At 38.3% G+C, this 10941-nt stretch overlaps 2 protein-coding genes across 4 annotated transcripts in view; one reads left to right on the forward strand and one right to left on the reverse strand.

The window, feature by feature from the left end:
* Mpp5 (membrane palmitoylated protein 5) overlaps positions 1-5157 on the forward strand; it is an 84099-nt gene extending 78942 nt beyond the window's left edge. For 2 of the 3 annotated variants that reach the window (XM_021179063.2, XM_029484369.1), the window contains exon 15: positions 1876-4034. In XM_021179063.2, the coding sequence (XP_021034722.1) occupies positions 1876-2052 (177 nt within the window). In that variant the 3' untranslated portion in view covers positions 2053-4034. Of the gene's footprint in view, positions 1-1875 lie in introns of all 3 variants that reach the window. The other variant, XM_021179061.1, reaches the window with a different exon arrangement.
* Positions 5158-7347: 2190 nt separating this feature from the next.
* The window catches only part of Atp6v1d (ATPase H+ transporting V1 subunit D), a 17570-nt gene continuing 13976 nt past the window's right edge, over positions 7348-10941 (reverse strand). The window contains exons 8-9 of the mRNA XM_021179069.1: positions 9363-9441; positions 7348-7976 (exon numbers count right to left, since the gene is read on the reverse strand). Coding sequence (XP_021034728.1) covers positions 7835-7976; positions 9363-9441 — 221 coding nt within the window. The 3' untranslated portion in view covers positions 7348-7834. The remainder of the gene's footprint in view (positions 7977-9362; positions 9442-10941) is intronic.

The following is a 10941-nucleotide window of genomic DNA, read 5'->3' on the forward strand; positions in this document are numbered from 1 at the left end:
TTTCTTACAGTAGTTTTATCATATAACAAGTGAGTAAACACGGATCTTAGTAACAGTGTTACTTACCCTGTCCAAAATGTAAACCATCAGTGAACTTCGTGGACCGTCGCCTTGGGAATCTGCCCTAGATTTCGGGCTTTAAGTTTGCTGACAACTGATCTCAAGCTTTGAGTAGACAGGTTTCAGCAAAACTGTCATCGTGCTTGGTTACAGCGATAAGGTCTCTGCTGTGAACACAGGTCTTCAGCATTTTACATCACAGCATTTCAAGTTAAAACTGTCCTTCCCCCTCCCCCAAGTTGTTGGTTTTTTTTTTTTTGGTCATGCTTTTACTGTGTTTTCCTCTACTGTTGAGTGCAGCTATTTTGTGGGCCCAAACTTAAAAATCACACAAGACATTGATCTGAAGTTTAATTAGCCATCTTGATCAACAAGGAGGATTCGGGCTAGTTTCCACTTTTTGGCCATGAGCCCGATGACTGGGGTTCTGGATGATTTTGCACATAGCCTTGGCACTGGCTTGTCTCCATTAAACATTTCCTTTACTCACTATTCTAAAGTAGCCTGTTATATATTATTTCCCATACTATAGTGGGATACGTTTTTATATCGTAAAGCTCTCCTTTGTAGGGCCAGGCAGGTCAGTCTTAGCAGCCTTTAATACCTTTAATCCCAGAATTCAGAAGGCAAAAAGTCAGCACCTCTTAGGATTCTGATGCCAGCCTTGTTTACATAGGAATTCCAGAACAGCTAGAGCCATACAGAGAAAACAATTCCTTGGAGGGGCAGGGGAGAAGAAAATTAAATAACAAATAAATAAAACTGTTTTTAGTGCCCAGTGTGGGAGTATACACTTGTAATCACAGTACTTGAAGCACAAGGACAAGAATTCTAGGCGCCTGGGGATAAATAGACAGAGACAGAGAGGATATGAATGAGAGAATATCCTTTGTACATTGAAAGTTTTAAATTGCATGTTATTAAATCTTGGATTGATACAAGATTTTATTAGAAAAGATAACACAATCAATATATCAGTCCTTTAGTTTTCTCATAATGTTAATTCTGCCTAACTTGTAGTTCAGGTAAGACATTTTTGTTTTGTTTTTGAGACAGGGTCTTTCTGTGTAGCCCTGGGTGGACTGGAACTATGTAGATCAAGCTACCCTCAAACTCACAGAGATCCACCTACCTATGTATCCTGAGTGCTGAGATTAAAGATGTGCACCACTAGCTCTAGTAAAAGCAAATGTTCTTGTAAAGAATGTTTTAGAGGCATTTATTCAATCAGAAAGTTGGACTCCATATTAGATATTACTCGCTTTTTTAAAGATTTATTTGTATGTATATAGATGTTTCACCTGCATTTATGTCTGTGCACTACATGCCTACAGTTATCTAGAAGGTCAGAAGGGGGTGTCAGATCCCCTGGAACAAAAGGTAGGGATTGTTGTGAACCATCACTGTATAGATGTTGTGAATCAGACCTGTGTCTTCTGTAAGAACATGTAGTGGTCTTAACTGCTGAGCCATCTCTCCAGCCCCAAAGCTACTTTTAGATAAAGGTTATGATGCTCTAAAATGTTTGAAAATGAAAGTTTTTAGGGAAGTCAAAATTGAAAATGAAAGTTTTTAGGGAAGTCAAAATAACCCACTTGTTTTTCAGGCATAAAGATAAAATGAAAATATATGAGAACAAAATGTGCTATAAACCAGGGTTTAAACAAGAATTCTAAAGATGCTGATGGTACCAAGGTGGCTCAAGAGAAGGGTTGGGAAGGCACTCTTGAGTCTACAACAGACTGGAAAGCCATGTAGGGACCCTCCTGACTCATCCTGTATTCTGTACTCACAGTCTTTATGCTTTCCTTGCAGCCTGAAGAATTAAGGGAGATCATTGAGAAGACGAGAGAGATGGAGCAGAACAACGGCCACTACTTCGACACTGCAATTGTGAATTCAGATCTTGATAAAGCCTATCAGGAATTGCTTAGGCTCATTAACAAACTGGATACTGAACCTCAGTGGGTGCCATCCACCTGGCTGAGGTGAAGGAAATGACTGTTCTGTGTCATCGTGATGAACTTTATTTGGCAAACCGCCAACAGGAGGATAGCCTTAACGCTGAGAGTTCATCTCTTAAACTAGTGAGAAAGGTCCGTTAGGCAATTTGTACACAACACTTCCTGCACATTGCTTTAGGGGACCTTGACTTGTTTGGAGACTGAAAATGGAAACTTTCTTCAGAGCATTTCTGATTTATCCTGGTAAAACCTTTTGTTTTCACCTTTCTGACTCTTTGCCTCTGGGTCAGATGTCTATAAAAAACATGTATGTATATACGCAATAGTCCATTGTCTTACATAGATATGAATATTAACATTATTTAACATTTAACTTAAATGACTTCATGGGATTGAGAGAAGGGGCTGTGCTTCTGTGCGCTGAGAATAACAGTATTTTCTTAAACAACTGACTTGGTCATCAGAAATATTTCTTTAAAAGGAAAAGAAAAAAAGGTGCCACTTTAGTTTGGAGCAAACTTTTTAAGTTTAAATTTATTGGTTTTATCTTTTCATTCTGAAAAACATTCCATTAAAAGTACTAGTTTTGCTGGGCATGGAAGTGCATGCCTTTAGTCCCACACTCAAAAGACAGAGGCAGGTAGAGCTCTGAGTTCAGGGCCAGACTGGTTTACAGAGTAAGTTCCAGGCCAGTCAAGTCTACACAAAGAAACCTTGTCTCAAAAAACAAAAAATAAAAAAATAGAGAATGCAGCCTCCAGTGTAGTTATGAGTATACAAAAGATGCTGACATTTTTAAAGATAGAATTTTCCAAATTACTTTATTAAATTGTGATGATTTGATAGTCTTGACTCCTTGTTCTGATAAAGAGTTGGTATAAACTATGTTGACCGTTAAAACTTCTTCCTTGTGATGCAAATATTTTTTTATGTCAGTGAAAGGACATAACACATTTGACAGTTTCTGTATTTTCATACCTGAGCACAGAATTGTATCTATGACTGTGCTATATAGTTATCAAACTGGAAATCTGTACTGTATACTGGTATTTAATAGATTAATAAATAGTTGTGTTCTACATTGGAATAAAGTTTTATACATACATACACACGGAGGAAATACTGACAACTAACTTAGAGATCATAAGGAAGGAAGTCATTGAGCATTTTAGAAAAGGACATCAGGAGTTTTATTAAGCGTGTACAGACAAGTTTTTATCCTAACAGTCTTCCTTGTGAGTGAAATACAGCAGCTTGCTAAATCTTAAATGTTCATGCTAATGGGATTTTTGTACTGTCTCTTTAGCTATAGCTTTAAAATTCATTGTCTACAAATCCACAAAGAAAGTTAACGTGTAGTCTTCTCAAGCCTTTAAGGAAAATGTTCTGTGTGACAACCAACCTCAAATGTGAATGTCTTGATTTTATGTAGCTACAGAATTTCATGTTCCCAAAACTAAACACTGGAATGACACTGACGTGTCACTTAGCACAAGCAGTTGGTGTTAATGTCTTGTCAGTGCTGTTTGTGTCTGATTTCTCTTCTGGATAATCTTATTGGAACAAATGTAGAGTGTTTGTGATGTCTTTTTATGTTCAGTTTTGCATGGCTTTTGTAGTTGGCTGGCAAGTGTGTCTATTAGAAATACTTTCAAAATAATTTTCCTTAGGAATAAAAGCACATTCTTGGGTTGAGGGAAGGAATGCTATACAATCTGAAGTCTGAACACTCCCAGTTTACAGCAGGAAAAGTTAACGCCCTGGTCAGCACTGAAGGTCAGTTCACTTAGCACTTAAGGGATTAAATCTTTTCAGGTTTTCACTGTTTTTTTTTTTCTCAGGAATGAAAGGTAGTCTATGGTCAGTAGAGCTTTGTGATCTGCATGCCGACCAAAAATACTGACTGGTGAGACTTGGTGCATACCTGTAACCCTATAGGAAGATCTAAAGTTTAAGGCTGGTCTGAGTTACATCAGACTGTCTCAAAAAAAAAAAAAATTTTTTTTTTTTAATGAGAAAGAAAAGCATGGATGAAAGGATGAATATTGGATTTGAGTAAAGTTTTAAGTTAGTGTCAGTGACACTTGGTGACAGTGGGGCTATGTGCTATCAAGACTCTCACACAGACCTTCACAGCAGAGCTTATACCCAGGCACATGCCATGCCACCATGACATGACTGAGATTCTCAAGGTCAGCGAGATCCTATACTTTTCTTTACTTGTAAATCATGATAGGATAGTGTACATCCTGAGCTTTTGTAAATCCTAATGGTTATGAATGTACTAATGCTCAACATAGTCCTAAACAGTGAAAAGTTAGCCTATGCTTTAAAAAAAAAGCCTTGTTTTACCTGTGATTATATAGCCATTAGGGCCAATTCAATTTCCTATCCCTCTGTGGTTCTGACTGGAAACTGCTGTGCCAGGAAGTCCTAGCCACTTAGAGAAATTTGTGGTTGGCTGGGAACACAGCTCAGTCGGTAGAGTATCGCCTAGTATGCACAAAACCCTGGCTGTGGCATAAAGCCAGCATGGGTGTTCATGGGTGTAATCCCAGCACTTGGAAAGTGGAAGCAGACAGATCTGCAGCTCAAGGTTACCATCAGCTACAGGAGACCCTGTCTCAAAAACAAAGTCGGTAACACCAGCTAATGACATGTCCCCGGGAAATCCAAACAAGGAAGTACCTTCATTTCTTAGATTTTTTTTCATACTTCAGAATAAATAGGTAGTACTTTGACTGGTCCACATTAGCTTCCTGTGAAAATCTAGTGTATGAATTATTTTCCTTCTCTCATGGCCTAAGGAGTAAATATTGATAAGGAATGATTTGAATGTAATTTTTTCGAATGTGTGGAAAATATGAAGCAGGGATTTATCCTTAATGAAGGTAGCCACTGACATTTGTTGATCTCCCTTTGTACTGTCTTGTTTCTGCACTCGTTATTTTGAGATACCATACTGCACAATGTATTATAAAAATAAAAAGTAAAACTATATTTCAAATTGTAAAAGCCACTGGACACTTTATGTTTATATCCAAGGTTCGTGTACATACAGACTACTCTCCAAGGGATTGTCAGGATCAACACTGCTGGAAACTCTTAGGTGGAATACAAATTACAATGTAAATGTGGGGTGTCCTTTATTGGCATAGATAGTCCTGTTTATTGGTTGGAACAAGCAAGCTTTTTGTTGTTGTTGTTTGGTCTTGATACACAGTCTTGACTCTTGGAACTCAATATGTAGACCAGGCTGGCCTGGAACTCACAGTTCTGCCTGCCTCTGCCTCCTGAGTTCTGGGATTAAAGACATGCACCACCACCTCTGGTCTTTATAAGTATTGAAAATAGCCAATGTAAAGTTGTGAGCACAAAACATGAGAGGGAAGAGGTATAAAACAGGCAGCCAGGAATTGAGAATGTGGGTTGTTAGCACCTATTGTACTTCTTCTCCCACTGTTTCTCGCCCAGAGGGGTCACATCACAGTTTTGACGACTGGCTTTTCCACTCCTGATTTATCTCCTTTGGATCAGCTTACTTCCACTCCCAGAACTCAATAATATTTACCCACTATTTAATCTTGACTTTTTAATGTGAAACCATAAGGCCATCTAAAGTTTTAGCTGAATGTGATAGTGTATGCCTACAATCTCAGCACTCAGGAGGCTGAAGCAGGAGGATGCTGAGTTCCAGACCACCCTGGAGCATAAGATGGTATCTCAATAGGAGATCATCTGTAAATCTGTGGACAGTTTAAGCACCAGAGCTTTACTGAAGCTACATGAGAAATCAAAATGCCTTTGGTCCAATGCTTTCAAATATGTGGCTATCTTCAAACTAAAAGCAGTACCTAGTTAGCTCAAGGATTGTGCCTTTGAAATAAGATTCCCTGGACTTGGATTCATTCCACCTATGCTATTTAACTTATATAAGCTGCTCAATTTCTCCATATGCACAACTGAAATGGTACAATTAAAACATCACAAAGTAACTTGCTGAACAGTTCAGTGTTACTGTGTGGTGTGTATGTGCCACAGGTCACATGAGACAGTTTTTCTTTTCATCATGTGGGTCCCAGGATGGAACTTAAGTTGTGGAATTGAGCCATCTCACTGATCATACAAATTTACCTACTTAATTTTTTGTGGGGTGTGTGTGTGTGTGTGTGTGTGTGTGTGTGTGTGTGAACTTGACATTTTCTGTGAGCTACATCTGGTTTCTTACAAATCAGATCCTCCCCCACCCAGAACCCGTGTAGATAAGAACAGCCCAGTAGTGCATGCCTATAATTCCTGCATGGGAATGCTAGAGACAGATCCCTGCAGCTTGTTAGCCTGCAAGTCTAGCCTGTTTGGCAAGCTCCAAGACAGTGAGATTATCTCAACAAAGATGGACAGACAGGCTAAGGAACAGCTCGAAAGGTTGTCCTCTAGCCTTCATGTGCATATGCAAAACGTGTATATGCACATACCAAAACACAAAAACTTAAGTGAGTAAACTTTTATGGTCAGTGAGATCGCTCAACAGATGAAGGTGCCTGCCCCTAAATCCCAACTGCAGTTCTATCCTGGGAATACACACACACGGTTTTTTATAAAACTTAAGTTTGACTATTTGGGCTTAAATTCTAGATTCACTGTCACCACTTTGTAGCTTTAATTTAAAAGCAATTAAGCTCCCGTGTCTCAAATCTTTCTTTTCTCTACGGAACGGGCTAAAACACCTATTTTTGGACTTGGGATGTGTTTAGCATGAGACTTGAGTAGGCTCTGTAGCACCAGTTTAAAACAAAACAAAACAACCACCTCATAAACACACAAATCAGTAGTACCTGGCAAATAGTCCTAAATGTCTGCAGAATCATTTAGTATCTTTGCTGTGGTAGCAGTTGGTCAGACTCCGTTAATGCTGGTGTCACTCTCATAACCAAGAACTGTCTTGCCCAGGCAAGCCCAAAACACACAGAACTGGTTACATTAAGGTCTGAGTACTCCCAGACAATCAGGCCAAATCAAGCAATACTGAAACTTCAAACACCATTTGGTCTCTCCACTGGCATATCATCTTCATAAAGAAAACAGCAAAATGCTATTGCTCCTAAGCAAAAGCTATCTGATTAGTCCAAAATAGGAATGAATATTGTTCTTAGATTAGGAAGGAAGTATTAAGAAGCCTACATAGTACTAGTGGTCACTTATAAGTAGCCCAACATGCAATAAACTATCTCAAATCTAGTAACACACTAGATTGGTCAGTGATCTGAGCATAAGGACACAATCACTATTCTTAGCTAATTCTCAAAAAGAAAAAGAAACAACGTGTTTTTAAAATCATTTTACTCTGCTCATAGGTCACATTTAAATGGGCAGAACTGCTTCCATTACAAACACATATCGTGCAAAGAAAAATAGGTGAAGAATTGAGCCATAGGAACACAATGGCTTTACAGCCTCGGACAACAGCGGCAAGGTTTCCAAGTGGGTAGGAAGGAAGGTTGCTCACAGCCTTTGCCTAAGACCATGAATGTTTATTGTACATATTTCCTAAAGTTTTAAACAGATCGGTCAAACAATTGTAAATAGAATAATATGACACTTTCCACAGAGGAAATTCTGTAGGTTGCTGGGCAGGTTTTGCAAATCTCAGGTTGCTGAATTATGATGCAGGAAAAAGTCTTACAAGGCATTCTGATAAATCTTACAGCCAGAGAAATTCATATGCCAAAATAAATATCCACACATACCGAACCTACACACTGAGTTAAAATGGAGCTGATGTTCAGTCTGAAGGGAGCAGAAGAGGGCAGCTATTCGAACAGCAGGTCCTCATCCTTCTCTTCAGCCAGCAGGTTGGCAGGCTCCATCACCTCTCCAGCTGCTCTCCGCCGCTCCAAGTCCTTCTCAAATTTTTCCTTGATAATCTTTTTCTTCTCCTGTATTTTCTTTAACCTGCAAGAAGGGGACTTTCTGAATGCTGTTTCAGTGCATAGAAACTCAAATGTCTTCAGTTTCTTTAACTAGGCAATAAACATGGAAAACTAGATTCTGACTTTCATTTTCAGTAATTTAAAACTCATCTCAAAATATTTGAGAAGAAACACTAATATCTGATTGCAGTAACCCTATACCCTATTCTATATTAAATAAAACTTGAAATCCATTCTGTACTGGAACAGATTTTGAGCATTCTGCTTTTACATTTTTTGAGTCACTACAACCCTAAACATGAATGATAACTACAGTTCTACTTTACACTGAGATGCTCCAAGAGCTAAGAACAGCATGCTTCCCTAAGCACACCTCTCGCTTGCCCTCCCTCCACTGATGCAAGCTTAGAGCACAATCCCTTTGTTTACTATTTATTTCCCCATACTGCTCTAAATCTTCATAAACAGCCAGTGGGCATCATTTCTCAGCACTTACAGAAATCCGCCTTCCTCTGCCTCCCAAGTGCTGGGATTAAAGATGTGTGCCACTCTTTTGTTTTAAAGAATAATCTTACTACTTTTTCTGAGAGTCATAAATTTTTATGCCATGTTTAATCTATGTGCAAAACATAACACTGATCTGTACAGCCTTTGAAAATATAGTAGTCCTGCTCTCTGTAGGGGATACATCCTAAGACTAGCAGATCTGAAAGTTTATATATAATGTTTTTTCACGCATGGTCAGCCCTTTGTAGCTAAACTTTCTATCTATATACTAACGCAAATGTGGTTAAAAATTGATAAAGTTTAATTTGAAAATTAAGTATAGTAAGGTATTAACAATTATCCCCATAAGTCAAAAACTTTCATCTCTTAAACACAGCACCACTGTGGTGACAGCTGGTACCTGCTCTGATAACGGATGTGTACTAAGTGACTGACAGCAGGTAGTATACAGGGTGGGTATGTTAGATGAAAGGATGCTTCACCTGTCAGCAAGGGACTGCAAAGTCTCATGCTACATACAAGAGCATACAATTGAAAACCCACATGCTAGGTCTCTCAATTTCTATTTCACATTTTGGACTGCAGTTAGCCACAGTCAACTGAAATGAAAATCAAATGCAGGCAAGGGGGATTACGTTTATAATTTCTGCTTTCAGTTTTCTTTCCTCTGAGTGTGTATTCTAATATAGCCCAGGATAGCCTTAGGCAGCTTACAGTCTTGCCTTCTGAGTTCTGGGATAATAAGCAAGTGCCACATGCCCAACATTTATTTCTTGCTTTTTATTTAACAAAACCAAGTGTGCTTATTCCAAAGTTCATTAAGTACATTAGTCACTGAGCAAACCAAAACTGTGCATATGGAAAACAAAACAAAAACCAGTAAGTGCCAATTTCCACAAACCTATAGAATTCTTCTCGCTCTCTCTCATCCAGTTCTGTGATGATATAGGCAAGGGTGCGTTCAATCCGGGGAATAATGACTAGAGTTTAAGAACATACGTATGTGAGAACTTAACCGCCCTTTAAAAAGATCCCCAGTATTTATCTGAATAGTACTTACTATTTTCTAATTGTAGCAATAATGTACACCTAATGCGGTAAACTTGGAGAACAAAACAAAGTGAGACACAATCTAACCAAATAAGATTACCTTGTAAATATTTTTGGTATGTACCCTTCCAGTATCTTTTCTATGTACAGATACCATATTGGGTCAAAACAGATCCAACACTAGACTCTTAAGTGTACCTAAACAGATAACAGTAAGCCTCAGGTGTTACTTTAAAACACACGAGAACTGTGTTAAGTGCTGTGACTGTTGTGTGTGTCATTCAGTTCTGCTTTACATACAGTGTTCCTATTCTTCCAGAATGGGAGCTCCCCAAATTTGAGAACTATTAACCTTATTCATTTTGTTTTTGTGGGAGTTCAGACTAACACTATAAACAGCAGACAAGAAATATGTTTCAGCATCCAGGATCTAAAAATGGAAGTAGAAACAATAAAGAAATCACAAAGGGAGACGACTCTGGAGATAGAAAACCTAGGAAAGAGATGAAGAGTCATAGATGCAAGCATCACCAACAGAATACAGAAGATAGAAGAGAGAATTTCAGGTGCAGAAGATACAATAGAAAACACTGACACAACAATCAAAGAAAATGTAAAATGCAAAAAAGACTTTCAACCTAAAGTTATCAAAAAAGATAAGGAAGGACACTTCATACTCATCAAAGGAAAAATCTACCAAGTAGAACTCTCAATTCTGAACATCTATGCTCCAAATGCAAGGGCACCCACATTCATTAAAGAAACTTTACTAAAGCTCAAAGCACACATTGCACCTCACACAATAGTAGTGGGAGACTTCAACACCCCACATTCAGCAATGGGTAGATCATGGAAACAGAAACTAAACAGAGACACAGTGAAACTAACAGAAGTTATGAACCAAATGGATTTAACAGATATCTACAGAACATTTTATCTAAAACAAAAGGATATTCATTCTTCTCGGTCACAAAACAGGCCTCAACAGATTCAAGAAGATTGAAATAATCTCATGCATCCTATTAGATCACCACGAACTAAGGCTGGTCTTCAATAACAACATAAACAATAGAGAGCCCTTATACACATGGAAACTGAACAACACTCTACTCAGTGATAACTTGGTCAAGGGAGAAATAAAGAAATTAAAGACTTAATGAAATTAAGCGTTTAATGAAAATGAAGCCTCAACATACCCAAACTTATGGGACACAATGAAAGCAGTCCTAAGAGAAAAACTCATAACTATGAGTGCCTCCAAAAAGAAACTGGAGAGGGCATACACTAGCAGCTTGACAGCACATCTGAAAGCTCCAGAACAAGAAGAAGCAAATACACCCAAGAGGAGTAGATGGCAGGAAATAATCAAACACAGGGCTGAAGTCAACCAAGTAGAAACAAAGAACTATACCAAAAAAAAATCAACAAAA

Source organism: Mus caroli, chromosome 12, assembly GCF_900094665.2.
Source record: "Mus caroli chromosome 12, CAROLI_EIJ_v1.1, whole genome shotgun sequence".
NCBI lineage: Eukaryota > Metazoa > Chordata > Mammalia > Rodentia > Muridae > Mus > Mus caroli.